Source organism: Gastrolobium bilobum, unplaced genomic scaffold, assembly GCF_033153095.1.
Source record: "Gastrolobium bilobum isolate Gb01-03AN ecotype WA unplaced genomic scaffold, APGP_CSIRO_Gbil_v1 utg317136, whole genome shotgun sequence".
Classification (NCBI taxonomy): Eukaryota; Viridiplantae; Streptophyta; class Magnoliopsida; order Fabales; family Fabaceae; genus Gastrolobium; species Gastrolobium bilobum.
Genome location: NW_026895978.1, coordinates 1 through 19,262, shown reverse-complemented (window position 1 = coordinate 19,262; position 19,262 = coordinate 1). Strand labels below are relative to the sequence as shown.

Genomic DNA, 19,262 nt, shown 5'->3' with positions numbered 1-19,262 from the left:
ATTTGTGAGTGACCACAATTTTAACTAAATGGGTCCATTTTGAATTTTTTACAAGAGAACGATAGGGGTTTTTTTTATTTGCTAGGGACTAAAACTGACATCTTAAAATTTACTGAGGACCAAAAAGGATATTTACTCTTTTTATATTAAATTACTTCCTGTTAATAGTCAATTTATGATCACGTTATGAAAATTCAATAATAATTAATTACTTGTAAAATAAAGAGGTTTGTATTAATGTTATAAAAGCCAATTCAACTGGTTCAATAAAAAATCAGACCACCTACAGATCCGATCTAGCCAATGAATCGTTTATACAATTGAACAAGTATCAAACTAGCCAATGAATCGTTTATACAATTGAACAAGTATCAAACCGGTATTAAATTGGGTTTTACAATTATAACAATTTTTGAAATTTTGTACAAAATATTTGAACACTAGTGGGATTTGAACATGCATCAGATAAAGAATACAAGTGACCTCAACCACTCTGCCACGTGTGTTATTTTGCTAGTACTATACAAACTTTTGTAAAAATCCATTTCAACCAGTTCGATTAATGACTCTCACTGATTGATTTAGTAACTTATTAACCAGGTATAATAACATTAGTTTGTAGGATTCAAAGAATAACATCAAATTACTTTTGATCTTATTCCTATTAAGCATTATGATGAATCACATAGCAGAGAATTTTGATAAGATGAATTAATTACATTGAGTGAATTAATGATCAACAGAGTTTTTGTTTATATAAGCGAATATAATTTGAATTAAGTGCGAAAGTGTGATTAGAATGCTACCAATAATAGACACATTAGGGGTCCACCGTTCTTTGAAAGACACTTGTATGAAAGTGTTCTTTTTTTTTTGGATAACAAGCCAAAACCAACACACTTGCATTAAAGTGTTTCTATTCTGAGTCAAGCACATACGCTGCCATTCCAACCCCTATTACATCTCGTGACGCGCATGTATTAAAGTGTTTCTGCTGGATCAGAATCAAGTTACAACAGAAGAAAAAAATAAGCTGGCCCGTAATGATAGAGTATATGGCCAAAAAATTTGATAAAAAATAAATAAAATAAAATAAAATCCTGGTCAACAATAGAACGCTTTGAGTCATAATCATTTTGTCAATGCGGCAATTGCTGTCAGGATGTTTATCAAAGTGGACATTTACTGTGAGGATGTCCCACCTAACCTCCCTTGAATGTTCATCGGATCTAACTTTTACATTGAATACAGCATATTATTTGGATCATGATATGCATTCCACGCCGCCGCCAAAGAATTATCCCTAGAAAATTTCTCAAGCTAAAATGCACTTTCTTGACTTTTCATATGCCCCTTCACTGTAATTATTTTTCATTCTGGATATATGTACAAATAGAGGTGATATATATATATATACATAGCATGAGATAAGTTGTCCCATGCAATATATAAAAAAGTGAGCGGGATCTGTTAAGAAAAAAAGAGAGAAAGAAAAAAGTGAGTCTTATCTATTTTTTTGTGTTGCATGAGACAACTTGTCTCGTGCAACATGAGAAAAACATATTCCATATATATATATGGGTTTGATTTTTTTCATGTTGCATGAGAATTCAATTCTCATGTTGTGATTCAACTAGTGAAGGGATCCACATTTATTAAAAAAATAAAAAATAAAAGTTTTACACATAAATCAAAATATCATAATATGAGAATTGAATTCTAACACAACGTTGAAAAAATATTTTTTCGTATATATATATATATTTGAACACATCCGAGTCACAGGTCTGGAAAGCTCTTTATTCCACAATGGTGTCATTTCTGCACTTGCTTCTAGCTCTTCCTCTGTTGGTATGGGTCCTTTTGCAGTTATATAAAACCATTAAGAACCCATCAACCCGTCCACCAGGTCCAAAAGGCCTTCCCATCATTGGCAATCTTCATCAACTTGATAGTTCAAATCTCCATTTTCAACTATGGAAGCTCTCAAAGATCTATGGATCCCTTTTTTCCTTGCAAATTGGCTTTAAGCAAGCCATTGTTATTTCCACACCTAAACTAGCAAAAGAGGTCCTCAAAGACCATGATCATGATGTATGTAGTAGACCTCCCTCCACTGGCCAACAAAAATTGTCTTACAATGGTTTAGAGATGATATTTTCCCCTTATAATGAATACTGGAGAGAAATCAGAAAAATTTGTGTAGTCCATTTCTTCAGCTCCAAACGGATCTCTAGCTTTTCCCATGTAAGAAAATTTGAGGTCAAGCAAATGATTAAAAAGATATCTGGACATGCTAATTCTTCCAAAGTTACCAACTTGAGTGAGATCATAATGTCTGTCTCAAGTGCCACAATCTGTAGGATGGCTTTTGGGAGAAAATATGAAGAGGAAGGAGCAGAAAGAAGCAAGTTCCATGGGCTGCTTAATGAGTCACAGGCCATGTTCCTTTCCTTCTTTGTTTCAGATTATATTCCTTTCATGGGGTGGATTGATAAACTCACTGGGTTATTTTCTCGTCTTGAAAACACTCACAAGGCATTGGATGTGTTTTTCCAACAAGTCATTGAAGAGCACCTTAATCCTAATAGGCAGAAAGAAACCGAAGACGAGGATATAGTTGATGTCTTACTTCAGCTGAAGAAGCAGGGTCGCTTGTCTATTGACCTCACCAATGATCACATCAAAGCTGTCATCATGGTATGTTAATTCTCATGTTTTTCCTTCCCCTTCTTCTTCTTCTTTTTTCTTGTTTTCTATTTTTCTTTTTATAACTCATATGTTCAGAGATTCATAAATCGTTAAAATTGTTAGACTACAGAATTCTAGCCTTCACTAGAAATAATTACAGAATGGATTCGGTCAAAGTATTAGAATTAGATGGATTCGTTTACCTATGACTCATATAAAACACTGTGAAATTCAACTTTCGTATGAGCTTGACTAACACACCTTTAACTTTTACATTACACCACCACCAATCCTTACTCATCTGATTGATAGCTAAGAAACCATTTCATCATCATCCATATTTAGAGTGGTGTGACTTTGATGATATTTTATTCAAAATCAAGTTTCAAGTAAACAGAAAAAAAAGAAAATAATTTCCCTGATACAAGCTTATAATTGCTCGTTCTTGAACAATCACAGGACATACTTGTAGCAGCAACTGATACAAGTGCAGCCACGTCAGTTTGGGTAATGACTGGATTGATGAAGAACCCAAGAGTGATGAAAAAAGCTCAAGAAGAAGTTAGGAGTCTCTATGGCAAGAAAGAGTTTATAGATGAAGATGATATTCAAAAGCTTGAATATCTGAAGGCAGTGATAAAAGAGACTCTGAGGTTTTATGCACCAGCACCACTAGTACCAAGAGAAACCAATAAAAGTTTCATTATAGATGGGTATGAAATACAACCCAAGACATTAGTGTATGTGAATGTTTGGGCCATTCAGAGGGACCCTGAAGCTTGGAAAGACCCTGAAGAGTTTTACCCTGAGAGATTCTTAAACAATGATATTGATTTTAAGGGACAAGATTTTGAGCTAATTCCATTCGGTGCAGGGCGTAGAATTTGCCCAGGCATACCATTGGGAATTGCCACAGTTGAGCTTATAACTGCAAACCTTCTTAATTTATTTGATTGCGAAATGCCTGCAGGGTTGAACAGGGAAGACATAGACACCGATGGGCTTCCAGGACTTGCCCGACACAAGAAGAATCATCTTTGCCTTGTTGCCAAGAACTATATGTGAATGAATGTCATAAGGGATTATATAATATACTAAATAATTTGAGTTTCGCCTTTGGTTTTGAATTTGCTAAATGTATTGCCTGAGAGTTTGAAACTATTCCATTTAAATTTTAGAGTAACCATGTTCTCTCTCTTTCATCCATGGACCCTTCCTAGAATTTGAATAAAGAAATCCTGTTATATTTATCTGCCATTCTAAAATTCTTATTTGAACCAAGTACTTGGATCAATTAGCACGGGTTATTTCAACTTAACAGGTGATTTTCAATTCGAGTCCTTGACATGTAATTGTGTTAGAAACTTGTTATTGAGAGATTTACTGTGCTAACCGGTGGAGAAATCTTAAAATCCGTTTTTGAAATTAAAATATAAAGAAACAATAAATTTGCGATAAGAACATAACTCAACTGGCACAGTTAATAGGTAATTTCCCCGTAAAAGAAGGCAAAACCTGGTGAATTCAACAGCTTGTAGGCCGTTTTAACTTTCAGATTAATCATTGTAACTCTTACCAAAACAGAATTGCTAAATTTCTTGAATTGGACTGTGTACATGTGTGGCATGAGATTGATGTTGTAAAAGCTTAGAAGTTGCGTGTAAACTAAATCATATTGCCTCACCTAATAATAATAATAATAATATCTAGCTTCTTCTTCTCTCTGTCTATCCCAAATTGTGATGAATAATAAAAATTTCTTTTGAAATATTTTAAATTACAAGTTAGAGAAACTGACAGCCAATTGCTCATGAATTTGTGCAATTGGCATACGCTTATTTTACGTCATAAGAACATTTGTCCATGAAGGAGCGTCTTGGCACAACAGTTGTTGTTTTGCATCATGTGACCCAATTTCATATGTTCTAATCATGTCATGAGTCTTTTGCAAATGCAAAATACGAGTATCTACCATAAATCTAGCCTTTCACTAGACCCTACACATTGTGGCAACTTTTATTGAATCACTTTATGGTCTATGCATCCCAAGTCAAGCAAAAAAGAAAAAAAAAAAATCATCTTTAACCTAAAATAGTTTGAGATTTCACACGCGAAGGTACAAGAGTATTTCATAAGAGTAAGACAGCATTCGGTAGAAGAGAAATTTGTTTTATTCGAAAATCATGATTCCCGAGAATATCATGAAAAAATAAAAATTTTAGAAATATTAAAAAAAATTGTTTAATAAATCAAAATATTATCGAAAATATTGACTTAAAGTTTTTTATTTCATGTTCAATTTATTGTTAAATATTAATGGGAATCTAGAGTATTTTTACAAAAATAACCTCAGCTTCTTTGAAATCCCATCGTTCATCTTCCGCTTACAGGACTGGTTCTCCTCATCAAGTTGGGCTTCAACAATTTCCCACCGGATTTGCAGTACTGGATGGACGAGAATTACCTCTATACCTGTTTTGCTCACTTCGGCGAGGCATAGACCCCCACTAAATCAAAATAATCTCTTTTCATTTTGCTGATTCAACCATGAAATTTAGGTGAATGGGAATTAAGATACATTATTTTTTTTGTGAATTTGTGGTTCCTTTTGATGGCGATTTGTATTATCTGTTTGCTGTCAAGGCCAATAGGGTTCTCTGCTAGTAAATGTAGGTTTTGTCTGATTTTCCACCTGTGTTGCATATTGATTTAGAGAGATTGCATATTTGTGTGTAGGATCGAGTGGGTGGTTCTATTTTGTCACTGAAGTGAGGGTTTTGTTGGTTTGTAGCCCATTACCATGCCATTATCACCGCTACAGGCGATGCTACTATTACTATCATTATTACCATCACCACCATGTTATTACTACCACTATCGTCACTTCTTTAGCCGCCGTCACATCGTATGAAAAGGAAAATGTATTTCGAAAAAAAAAGTTAATAGAAATTATATTTTATTATATTATTTGTTAAGTTATTGAACGCAATTTTTATTCTCGGAATAAAAATATAATATATTATCAAACATATTTTTTTCTTAGAAACCGTTTCAAGACACAAAAATAAAAAAGAATTATTTCTTTTCAAAAATAATGTTTCAGGACACAGAAGAAGGAGCAATTTTTAAAGGGGAAGGATTCGTTTACAAATTTTTTTTGAAATTTTTTACAAATTACACTATGTTCTCCTGGGATAGCATAGTGTACTCAGTGTCCCGAGAAAATATACTGTAATTTGTAAGAATTTGTAAACAAAAAAATTTGTAAATATAACCTAACGCATTTTTAAATACCAGGTGACTACGTTATTACGGAAATTTTTGCGGTACTATACTCGGTGCATTTCTTACTATATTAGTAAAAAATGTCATTTTATGCCACCCCTTGCTTTCATCATATTTTCGTTCAAGTTCCAAAATTTTCAATTTAAGATAAAGTAGTATCTATTACAGCTGCCGAAAGTAAGCTTGTTATCTACGCTCTTCGCTGTGATGGCTTGTAACAAGTTCTGATGAATTCTCCTCAGTCCTTAATTAGTCATTAATGAACAAGAATAAGTCAACGTTTGAATTAAATTATTTTGAGAAAATAATAATTTTTCTGAAATTATTTTTTATAATTAATCAATGACGTCAAATTGATTAAAATTTTTAAAAGAGACGGAAAGAACTTGAACGAGATAGAGAGGAAGAGAAAATTGAAAGCTAATCAGAAAACAATTCAGGACAGCAAAGAGGATGTGAACTTAATTGTAAAAAATACATAAATAAATAAAATAAGGAAAGTATTTTTCTTATGTTGTTAGAGATGAGTTATTTTATGTTAGTGAAATAAAATTATAAGAATGATTCGTAAATAATTGGAGAAAAAAATATGATGTGAGATCCACCTTTATTATATGTGTATAAAAATATAATATATTTCATATTAAATAAGATAAATATAATCTATAAAATAAATATGAAGAATTCGTCCAATCTATAAATTTAGGGGGGTGGGGGCCTGAGTTATGCTGACCCTTTAATAATTGTGCAACAATTTATTTTATTTTATTTTTGTAATGGATCCGCCAACATGTGTCTGTGGCAGGATTCTTCTCCCATCACGTTATATAACAAATGAAAAACCCATTAATTAAAGGTTGTGGTGTTAATAATAATGGGTTTTATAAGAGTTATGTTGTAGGAAAAGTGATTGTGTTATGTTATAGAGATTCGTTTTGCGTGCCAATTTTTTTTTTTTTGCTGCGGGCCCCACAAAATGTTGTGTGTGTAGGAAAATTTTTGTGGTCATGTTAAATGATAGATGATAAACCCAATAATAATACGGTGGGAAGTAGGTAAGCACAAATCCCAAGTGTGATGATGAGGTGAACGTTGGGATAGAGAATTGGAGTTTTTTACTCTTCTCGTACAAATTGCCCCATGCTATCTAGAAATTTATTTAAACAAATAAATCAAACATTATATCGGATTGGCTTAGTTCAATAAAAATTGTTATGAAGTAGATCTATATCCAAACTGCATATCCAATAAGAGATTAGGATATATCTCACTTGTATCCAAACAATAGAATATGATAAGGAGCAAGAGATAAGATCCATATCTCTAGTAGTGAGAGACAAAATCCCACATCAACTAAGAGATCTTGACAGCTCAAGCCCAAGAGGTAACCCTATAAATAAAAGGTTAAAGACCACAGGTAGACACTTTTAACTTATTTACTATTACTGCTAGCATTGTGCACACACTCACGTCTTGGCTACACGCTCATTGATAGTGTGCTGTGATTGGAGTATTGACTATAAGCCAATCAGGATATCTATATTTAAGATATCTCTGAGCGCATACGGTATAAACCTATGGTTCTCTAGGACCGAACATTGGCGTCGTATGTGGGGATTCAATAAATTTCGATTCCCGCTCCGCGATGGCAAATACATAAAGCGGAGTAAATAATCCTCAGCCAACACACCAGCAAACCGTGATGGAGAGGCTTCGGGTCAGGGTGGCGAAAATCCCATCCTGGTCGAGGCAGGTGGAAGAAACGGAGCTCGGATCAATACTTGGGGGAACTTGCCACAATAGCTTGTGATTCCTGATGCGATAGTTCAGATGGCAAATCAACCGTCATTCCGACCTCAACCAGTTACAATCCCCAAGTCTGACAACCAGATCGCGAACCAACCGCCGCACCAACCTCAACCAGTGCTGATCTGTGGGGCGGTCAATCAGATTCATGAAACCGCCCTCAATCAAATTATCTGGCTCATGCAAGAGATGAAGAATAGAGTTCTAACTCGATAGCAACTCGATGCTCAGAGGCACTAACCATACAATTGTCAGCACTCGGGATGTTACATAAATTATAGAGGATGATTCAATCGAGGAAGATTTCCTGGTAACAGAGGAGGAAATAGATTTCAAAGAGGAGGAAGAGGCAGATTCTATGGAAATGCCAATAGACCACAATGTCAAGTATGTGGAAAGTATGGCCATCTTGGCTGGGAATGTCATCACAGGTATTATCAAAATTTTCAAAGTCCTTTCACTCAAAATAATAACAGTAATAGTTCTGGAAATGGAAGTTTTCAAGCAAATATGACAGTCACCAACAGTGCTAGTTCACAGCAACAAGAAGATTTAGTTTCATATACTGGTTCAAGTCAGTATGATACTTCATCTGACTACTTCTCAGCCACAGATTCAAGCTAGTATCCTGACTCAAGAGATACCAATCTTTCACTCCTGATGCAAATAACCTGATAAACAAAACAAAGTACAATGGTCAGGAAGCTGTTCAAGTAGGTAATGGTTCTAACTTGAAAATCAAAAGTATTGGACACTCAATTTTATACTCTACTATCTGTCCCATGTCATTTAAATTGTCAAATTTACTTCATTTTCCTAGCCTATCAAAAAATTTGTTGAGTGTTTCTCAATTTGCTAAAGAGCATAATGTCTTCTTTGAATTACATGCTAATGTGTGTTATGTTAAATCCCAAGCTACCAAGGAGATCCTTCTCCAAGGCAAGCTTAAGAATGGACTTCATGCATTTGATGATGATCCACAAAATCTCAAAAGAAACAATACTGAAGTTGTTTCAAGTTCTCACACTACTGTTGTTTCAAATATTACTTGTAATAATACATCTAGAAATTCTACTCTAGATCTTTGGCATTCAAGATTAGCTCATGCCTCTCTTTAAACTGTAAAGTTGGTTCTTAGGCACTGTAATATGCCATTTATAAATAAAACAGATTCAAAATTGTGTTGTCATGTTGTATGGCAAAAATGCATCAACTACATATGCCAAATACCACTACTATCTACAAAAATCCATTAGAACTTGTTCTATCTGATATCTGGGGTCCTGCACCAATAGAAAGTACTTCTGGTTCAAAATACTACATTATATTTGTAGATGCCTACTCAAATTACACTTGGATTTATCCCATACAAAAAGATCATAAACATTAGACATTTTTTCCCAATTCAAAAATATGGCAGAATTACAACTTAATACAAATTTAAAAGACCTTCAAACTGATAATGGAAAAGAATATTTGAAACTATCATCTCTGCTAAAACAACAAGGAATTATTCATCGATTAACATGTCCATACACTCATCAACAAAATGGAAAACCAGAAAGAAAACATAGATATATAGTTGAAACTGGTCTAGCCCTATTGGCAGCCTCACACTTACCTACCAAATTTTGAGAAGATGCATTTCTTACAGCTACCTTTGTTATCAACCAGCTACCTACACCTACACTCAACCAAAAATCCCCATTTGAAATCCTATTTCATAAAACCCTTGACTACACCTACCTAAAAACTTTTGGTTGTGCTTGCTATCCCTACTTAAGACACTACAATAAACACAAAATTAATTTTAGATCATCCAAATGCATCTTCTTAGGATACAGTCCCAAACATAAAGGTTACAAGTGCCTAAGTCCAACTGGTCAAATCATAATAGCTAGACATGTTCTATTTGAAGAGTCAAATTTTCCTTACAAAGAGTCACCAAAATCTATACCTTCCAGCTTAATTTCTCCACTTTCACCACCCCCAATTATTCCTATTGTCACTGTTTCTTCTCATCAAACTCACATATTACCTAATTCTCCTATATTGAGTGCTTCTAATACTGATTTTTCTGTTAGCACTACTAACTCTACTTGCAGATCCTCCATTCCCACTAATACTGATTGCAAGATCAGCTCCAATGCAACAAATAGTCCTCCTCCAATTGCAGCCCCTCTGATCAACACTCATAATATGACCACTCGAGCCAAAGTTGGTATATTCAAACCTAAAGCTCTTACAGCTTCTTTGGAACCTACCTCTGTATCTCTAGCTCTATCTCAGCCACACTGGCTTCAAGCTATAAAAGAAGAATATGAAGCTCTTCTTAGAAACAATACTTGGCAACTGGTCTCCCTTCCTCCTGACCGATCACCCATTGGCTGCAAATAGGTATTTCGCACTAAGTTCAAACTTGATGGCACTGTTCTAAAATACAAAGCTCGACTTGTGGCTAAGGGCTTTCACCAACAAGAAGGCTTTGATTATCAAGAGACTTTCAGTCCAGTTGTTAAACCAGTAACAATCAGGATTGTCCTCACTATTGCTCTGTCTAAAGGATGGCCAATTCACCAACTTGATGTAAATAACGCATTCCTGAATGGGGATCTTCAGGAAGAGGTGTTCATGCAACAGCCACCTGGATTTATTCACCATGACAAGACTCTTGTGTGCAAGCTTACTAAAGCTCTCTATGGTCTAAAATAGGTACCACATACTTGGTTCGGAAAACTCAGCACTACTCTTCATTTCCTTGGGTTTACTACAGCCAAATGTGACTCCAGCTTGTTTATTTCTATAACTCAGAACACTACTCTATTTGTTCTTGTGTATGTGGATGATATACTCATCATTGGCTCTTCCTCTTCAGCCATCACATCCCCAATTCACTCTCTTAACAGTACTTTTGCTCTCAAGGATCTTGGGCAACTACACTACTTCTTAGGAATTGAAGCTCACAAAACACAATCTGGTGGCTATCATCTAAGTCAATCTAAGTACATCCCAGATCTTTTGAAGAAAGCTAACATGGTTGATTGCAAATCTATGCCTTCACCCATGACATGCAGTCCTAAACTATCATCTCATGAGGGTTCCCCACACCCTGATCCAGCTCAATATCGCTCCATTGTTGGAGCTCTTCAATATGCCACAATTACAAGACCTAACATAGCATACAGTGTCAATAAAGTTTGTCAGTTCATGCATAACCCGTTGGATACACATTGGAAAGCAGTAAAACGAATATTACGTTACCTCAGTGGTACTGTGACTCATGGCTTAGCAGTGGAACCCTCCAACAACTTCCACCTTACTGTTTACTGTGACTCCGATTGGGGCTCAGATCCGGATGATCGTCGTTCCACAAGTGGGTTTTGCATTTTCTTTGGTTCTAATTTGGTCACCTGGTCCTTCAAGAAACAACATGTTGTCAGTCGCTCCAGTACAGATGCAGAGTATAGATGCCTTGCAGCCACTGTTGCTGAAATAATCTGTATCCAATATCTCCTTTCTGAGCTTCATGTTAAAGTACCAAGTCCACCTGCCATCTACTGTGATAATCTCTCCGCAGTGCTCCTAATTACAGCAAACCCTCTCTTCCACTCTCGTACTAAACACTTTGAGCTGGATCTTCATTTTGTTAGGAGAATGTTGTCTCTAAAGCTGTCTCAGTTCCTCATGTTCCAGCGTTGGAGCAAATTGCTGATGGACTCACTAAAGCAGTGGCCACAGCTCAATTTCAATTCTTCATATCCAAGCTTCAGGTCTTCAGTTTCAAGCCCACTCAACTTGTGGGGGGATGATAGCCATAGAGGCCCAATAAGCCCAATGGATTCAGTTACAGATTCATTTCAGTTATAACAAACTATTAGTTAGTCTGTTACATATGTGTAGTAACTTATTGTAACTCATATTTGTATATATAAGACAAAAGGCCTTTGTAAAGTTTTAACTATTCAGAATACAAGATACACTTTTACATTTTCTCTTTCTTTCTTATTTTTTCTTTCTCTTTCTCTCTCTCATCATAGCTGTTATACCTTTCAGACACAAAATGATATGAAAAATTCGTGTCGTCTCGTGTCTATTCACATAATAAGTAACACAATTTGTGGTTGACATATTATTCATATCATGTCTTATTGTGTCAACTTGCATAATGAAAAATACATTACGAGTTTGTAGGTTATTCGTGTCGAGTCGTATTAGTGTCGATAGTTTTAACCTGATTTCAAATTAGTATTATGTTCAACATCAACAACACCATTATCCCAAATTAATTGAGGTCGGTGGTAGATGAATCTAAATAAAATATACGAAAGGGTTGAAAAAAGATAAAAAATAAAAAAAAATAAAAAATAAATAAAATTATATATATATATATATATATATTCTTCTTGTTGATGCCAAAATCATCACCTCTAATATTTTTTTGGTACTCTTACAGCACCTACTCTTTTACTAAAAGAAGAAAGGGGGGAGATAAAGCGGAAAAAAGATTAAAAAGGGATCATTTGGAACATATTGAATATATTCTTCTTGTTGATGCCTGAATCATCACCTCTAATATTTTTTTGGTACTCTTATAGCACCTACTCTTTTACTAAAGATGAAAAAAATGAGACTTAAATAACATAACCATAAAAGGATGGGCAAAATAGATAAAATAAATTATATTGTTTTTAGTACTCCTATAATACTAAAGATATTTTCCTGGCTGAAATGACCCTTGAATGATTAATTAAACCTGATTTCCTTCTACATAAAAAACAAACTATAATTAGTTTGTTGAAAACGACATGGCGTGCATAAGAACGACCACTCTATTTGGGCATTTTTAGATATTTGAATTTGGGTTAATTTATAAGTGGGAACGGCTACAGTGACAACTACGGCGTAGTTGGCGGATATTGATGTCGTCGCTGTTGTGTGAGCTTCCAATTTAGAATTTTCAAACTCAAAGTTTCAACACAAAATTCATGGTTTTTTTATTCTTTTACCACTTATTAATTAATTAATTATTTTATTCCTTATCCAAAATTATCCACTAATCTGTTCCTCTTTAATTAATTAACCACAATATTTAATCACTTAAATGGTCAAAACACGCAAAAAAAGATTGACTCGTGATTTAATCGATTAAATCTCCCTCTTAAATTCTATTATGATACTGAATTTTAAAAATTAATTAAATCTTTTAATTTATTTTTTAAAAATTATATATGTTGTTTTTAATTTTTTTAGAAATTTTGAATTTTAATTTTTAAAAAATTAGATATAAATACTAAATAATTTTTATATAATTTATAAATATTTTATTTTTATTTTTATATTTTACTTAAATTTACAGATATTGATATGGTATACTAAATGAAAAAAATATTTCTTCAGCAACATGAGATAAAGGGCGTGTTTGAATGTGTTTTTTTTTTTTTTTAAAACTGTTTTGAGAATGAAGTTTGAAAACTAATTTTGAGAGTAAAAAATTAATAAAACTTGTTTGAATATGGTTAGTTTTAAAGTTATAAAGAAGTTATAGTTATTTACAAAAATAGCCATTAATGAATCCTCATATTTACAAAATTGCCACTGAAAAATAATTTAAAATAAAATAAAAATCGATTTAATTACCAAAATGCCATTAATGAATCCCCTTAATTACAAAAAAGCCACCGCACAAAATAAGAAAGCAGAAAACAACGAAGCGAAAACACCCTGGAGCTGTTTTACTTTTTCTGTTTCTAAAACAACAAAACAGAAACGGTTTTAAAAACAAGAAGCGTGAAAACAGTGTTGTCAAACAAGTTTTTTTATTTTTTTTGTTTTTAAAAACAAAAAACTGTTTTACAAAACAGTTATCAAGTAGGCCCAAAGTTATTTCCAACAATCCCGAAATAACATTATTTTAAGGTTTAAACAAAAAAAATGTAAGGTATTTGAAAATTTTACTTTTTCCCTCGTAACATAAATTTATTAAAATATTTTGTATTTTATTCTCCAACATCAGAATGCTATTTTTTTATATTACAGGAAATAATTTTATATCGAAACAAATATTAATCTAGTAGTAAATACTTGTTAACAGTAAATGAATGCATAAATATTGTTTGATAAAGATCTTCTTGCAGATCATACTGAACATATCAGATTGTGAAAAATGATCCTTCAAGTCACTCCAAACCTCATTTGCTTTCTCGATCCAAAGTATGGATTGAACAATGGATTCATCTATCGAACGGTGAAGCCAGGACAACACCATCGTGTTACATCTCTCCCAAGCTCCATATCTTGCATCATTATCTGAAGGAGCAGTGATGGTTCCATCGACAAATGACAGCTTGTTCTTCGAGGTCAGAGCTACTTTCATTACTCTTGATCAAGCATGGTAATTCTTGTCGTTCATCGATGGAGAAACGAGAATTAACAAGGGGATTCATTAGGATGAAGATACCATGGATCTGAAATTTGATCCTGTTCTGCCATAAATTCAGTGGCGTAGCTACTTTAGTGCCTGCTGGTACCTTGGCACTAGCTCACTTTTAATAAATTGTACTTACTATATATAATTATACAATTAATTATAATTTAGTCATGGTTAAAATTATAATTTGGCACTACCTAAAAATTAAAATATATATTTTGATATACAAATAGAAATTAAACACACAACTTAATACAAATTACTCAAATATTTCACCACTCCTTGTGACTTAATTAAAATATATTTACAAATTATCCAAGTCAAATATCTGTTCTCTGTCTCTACGTTAGTCTAGCTACAAATTACCCAAACACGCAACCCGACATGTTGCTCGAAGGTCTTCTCATTATAGCAGGGAGGTGCAAGAAAGGGGGTTCATTTTGAAAGCTTTAAAAAAGCTTTAAAAAAAGTGTAAAAAAAGATAGAGAGGAAAAGGAAAAATATGAAGTTTGACTACAAGTGATGGAGTTGACTTTGGTCAACATTAAATCACTAATCCATGACTTAATCATTTAACGTGAATTTTAACACATGGTTAGGGTAAAAAAAGATAGAGAAGAAATGGAAAAATATCAGTTGCTCAAAGGTCTTCTCATTAAATCACTTGGTTGACTTTGGTCAACATTTCACACATGGTCAATTACCATTATATTCTTCTTCACTAATCCATGACTTAATCATTTAACGTGAATTTTAACCTTCACCAAAACCATTTATTAGTTTCTCACTAGATTATTTTCAAGTTTGAGATAACTTTTGCATAATTGCATTTATACTTCAAAACTTTTACTATTTACACTTTTGCCCAAAAGTGACTTTATTTCACATAATTAAACCTTTTATCTAATTATTCTCTCTTAGTCATGATTAAATTCTTAACCAACTTACAAATTCATAATTTATATGTTAGGGTTATTATAAAAGGGGTGGAAAAACCTGTCCTGTAAAGTTGACCATTGATAATGATATAGTTAAGCACTTACATCAAACATAAAACTAACTCAATTTACATATAGTAACTTAGGCCAAAAATAAAATTATATTAACTACTTGTGCTATGCATGTATGGCTTGAAAAAATTAGTTTAATCATATGTTATGAAACTTGATTAAGCAAAATATACTTGTTAATTACTTAATTATAGATTAAGCTCACACGAATAAATTAATTTACCAAAAATCAATCCAATGAAAAAAAAAGTCAATTAACCGGTTAGACTTTAAAAACTTAGAATGGTTCTTCAAAAGGATTACATCAACCATTTCTTTTAAAAAATTAAATCTAATTGCTTTCAATTACTTGATTATATGCATTTTTCACACATTTGAGAATCATATAATTATTAACCGCATTAAATTACTTTTAGCTAAATTACTTAAATTTATGAGTAAATATCATTTCTGGTCCTCAGCAAATTTCACGATGCCCGTTTTAGTCCTTAGCAAATAAAAAGGCCCATCGTGGTCCCTAAGAAATTCAAAATGGACCCATTTAATTGAAATTGTTGTCCCTCACAAATTCAAAAAAAACTTATATTAGTCCCTAAAAGGACTAAAATTGGTCCATTTTGAATTTTTTAGGGACCACGATGAGCCTTTTTATTTGCTAGGGACTAAAGCGGGCATCGTGAAATTTGCTGAGGACCAAAAATGATATTTACTCTAAATTTATTAAACAATCACATTTTTATATAAGTAAATATTTTTTTGGTCCTCAGCAAATTTCTCGATGTCCGCTTTAGTTCCTAGCAAATGAAAATGTCCATCGTGGTCCCTAAAAAATTCAAAATGGATCCATTTTAGTCATTTTAGGGACTAATTTGGGTCTTTTTTGAATTTGTGAGTGACCACAATTTTAACTAAATGGGTCCATTTTGAATTTTTTAGGGACCACGATGGGCCTTTTTATTTGCTAGGGACTAAAACTGACATCTTAAAATTTACTGAGGACCAAAAAGGATATTTACTCTTTTTATATTAAATTACTTCCTGTTAATAGTCAATTTATGATCACGTTATGAAAATTCAATAATAATTAATTACTTGTAAAATAAAGAGGTTTGTATTAATGTTATAAAAACTAAACCGGACTAGCCAATTCAACTGGTTCAATAAAAAATCAGACCACCTACAGATCCGATCTAGCCAATGAATCGTTTATACAATTGAACAAGTATCAAACTAGCCAATGAATCGTTTATACAATTGAACAAGTATCAAACCGGTATTAAATTGGGTTTTACAATTATAACAATTTTTGAAATTTTGTACAAAATATTTGAACACTAGTGGGATTTGAACATGCATCAGATAAAGAATACAAGTGACCTCAACCACTCTGCCACGTGTGTTATTTTGCTAGTACTATACAAACTTTTGTAAAAATCCATTTCAACCAGTTCGATTAATGACTCTCACTGATTGATTTAGTAACTTATTAACCAGGTATAATAACATTAGTTTGTAGGATTCAAAGAATAACATCAAATTACTTTTGATCTTATTCCTATTAAGCATTATGATGAATCACATAGCAGAGAATTTTGATAAGATGAATTAATTACATTGAGTGAATTAATGATCAACAGAGTTTTTGTTTATATAAGCGAATATAATTTGAATTAAGTGCGAAAGTGTGATTAGAATGCTACCAATAATAGACACATTAGGGGTCCACCGTTCTTTGAAAGACACTTGTATGAAAGTGTTCTTTTTTTTTTGGATAACAAGCCAAAACCAACACACTTGCATTAAAGTGTTTCTATTCTGAGTCAAGCACATACGCTGCCATTCCAACCCCTATTACATCTCGTGACGCGCATGTATTAAAGTGTTTCTGCTGGATCAGAATCAAGTTACAACAGAAGAAAAAAATAAGCTGGCCCGTAATGATAGAGTATATGGCCAAAAAATTTGATAAAAAATAAATAAAATAAAATAAAATCCTGGTCAACAATAGAACGCTTTGAGTCATAATCATTTTGTCAATGCGGCAATTGCTGTCAGGATGTTTATCAAAGTGGACATTTACTGTGAGGATGTCCCACCTAACCTCCCTTGAATGTTCATCGGATCTAACTTTTACATTGAATACAGCATATTATTTGGATCATGATATGCATTCCACGCCGCCGCCAAAGAATTATCCCTAGAAAATTTCTCAAGCTAAAATGCACTTTCTTGACTTTTCATATGCCCCTTCACTGTAATTATTTTTCATTCTGGATATATGTACAAATAGAGGTGATATATATATATATACATAGCATGAGATAAGTTGTCCCATGCAATATATAAAAAAGTGAGCGGGATCTGTTAAGAAAAAAAGAGAGAAAGAAAAAAGTGAGTCTTATCTATTTTTTTGTGTTGCATGAGACAACTTGTCTCGTGCAACATGAGAAAAACATATTCCATATATATATATGGGTTTGATTTTTTTCATGTTGCATGAGAATTCAATTCTCATGTTGTGATTCAACTAGTGAAGGGATCCACATTTATTAAAAAAATAAAAAATAAAAGTTTTACACATAAATCAAAATATCATAATATGAGAATTGAATTCTAACACAACGTTGAAAAAATATTTTTTCGTATATATATATATATTTGAACACATCCGAGTCACAGGTCTGGAAAGCTCTTTATTCCACAATGGTGTCATTTCTGCACTTGCTTCTAGCTCTTCCTCTGTTGGTATGGGTCCTTTTGCAGTTATATAAAACCATTAAGAACCCATCAACCCGTCCACCAGGTCCAAAAGGCCTTCCCATCATTGGCAATCTTCATCAACTTGATAGTTCAAATCTCCATTTTCAACTATGGAAGCTCTCAAAGATCTATGGATCCCTTTTTTCCTTGCAAATTGGCTTTAAGCAAGCCATTGTTATTTCCACACCTAAACTAGCAAAAGAGGTCCTCAAAGACCATGATCATGATGTATGTAGTAGACCTCCCTCCACTGGCCAACAAAAATTGTCTTACAATGGTTTAGAGATGATATTTTCCCCTTATAATGAATACTGGAGAGAAATCAGAAAAATTTGTGTAGTCCATTTCTTCAGCTCCAAACGGATCTCTAGCTTTTCCCATGTAAGAAAATTTGAGGTCAAGCAAATGATTAAAAAGATATCTGGACATGCTAATTCTTCCAAAGTTACCAACTTGAGTGAGATCATAATGTCTGTCTCAAGTGCCACAATCTGTAGGATGGCTTTTGGGAGAAAATATGAAGAGGAAGGAGCAGAAAGAAGCAAGTTCCATGGGCTGCTTAATGAGTCACAGGCCATGTTCCTTTCCTTCTTTGTTTCAGATTATATTCCTTTCATGGGGTGGATTGATAAACTCACTGGGTTATTTTCTCGTCTTGAAAACACTCACAAGGCATTGGATGTGTTTTTCCAACAAGTCATTGAAGAGCACCTTAATCCTAATAGGCAGAAAGAAACCGAAGACGAGGATATAGTTGATGTCTTACTTCAGCTGAAGAAGCAGGGTCGCTTGTCTATTGACCTCACCAATGATCACATCAAAGCTGTCATCATGGTATGTTAATTCTCATGTTTTTCCTTCCCCTTCTTCTTCTTCTTTTTTCTTGTTTTCTATTTTTCTTTTTATAACTCATATGTTCAGAGATTCATAAATCGTTAAAATTGTTAGACTACAGAATTCTAGCCTTCACTAGAAATAATTACAGAATGGATTCGGTCAAAGTATTAGAATTAGATGGATTCGTTTACCTATGACTCATATAAAACACTGTGAAATTCAACTTTCGTATGAGCTTGACTAACACACCTTTAACTTTTACATTACACCACCACCAATCCTTACTCATCTGATTGATAGCTAAGAAACCATTTCATCATCATCCATATTTAGAGTGGTGTGACTTTGATGATATTTTATTCAAAATCAAGTTTCAAGTAAACAGAAAAAAAAGAAAATAATTTCCCTGATACAAGCTTATAATTGCTCGTTCTTGAACAATCACA

The 19,262-nt window shown here is 33.3% G+C and overlaps 2 protein-coding genes across 2 annotated transcripts; both read left to right on the top strand.

Moving 5' to 3' along the window:
• The first annotated feature begins 1,809 nt into the window (after positions 1 to 1,809).
• LOC133297094 (6,7,8-trihydroxycoumarin synthase-like) lies at positions 1,810 to 3,756 on the top strand. Its single transcript, XM_061496158.1, has 2 exons — positions 1,810 to 2,700; positions 3,151 to 3,756. Exons 1-2 carry the CDS (start codon positions 1,810 to 1,812, stop codon positions 3,754 to 3,756), a joined length of 1,497 nt encoding a protein of 498 aa, XP_061352142.1.
• Positions 3,757 to 17,922: 14,166 nt separating this feature from the next.
• LOC133297093 (6,7,8-trihydroxycoumarin synthase-like) lies at positions 17,923 to 18,813 on the top strand (the record flags this gene model as incomplete). The annotated part of the gene is made up of 1 exon (XM_061496157.1): positions 17,923 to 18,813. A coding segment is annotated over exon 1 (891 nt), but the record flags the coding sequence as incomplete, so codon positions are not given.
• Positions 18,814 to 19,262: the final 449 nt, after the last annotated feature.

Excerpts from the sequence above, each read along its gene's own strand:
- LOC133297094 (XM_061496158.1), top strand. The coding sequence starts at position 1,810 with ATGGTGTCATTTCTGCACTTGCTTCTAGCTCTTCCTCTGTTGGTATGG. Across the intron at positions 2,701-3,150 it reads ACATCAAAGCTGTCATCATG|GACATACTTGTAGCAGCAAC; the intron begins GTATGTTAATTC and ends GAACAATCACAG.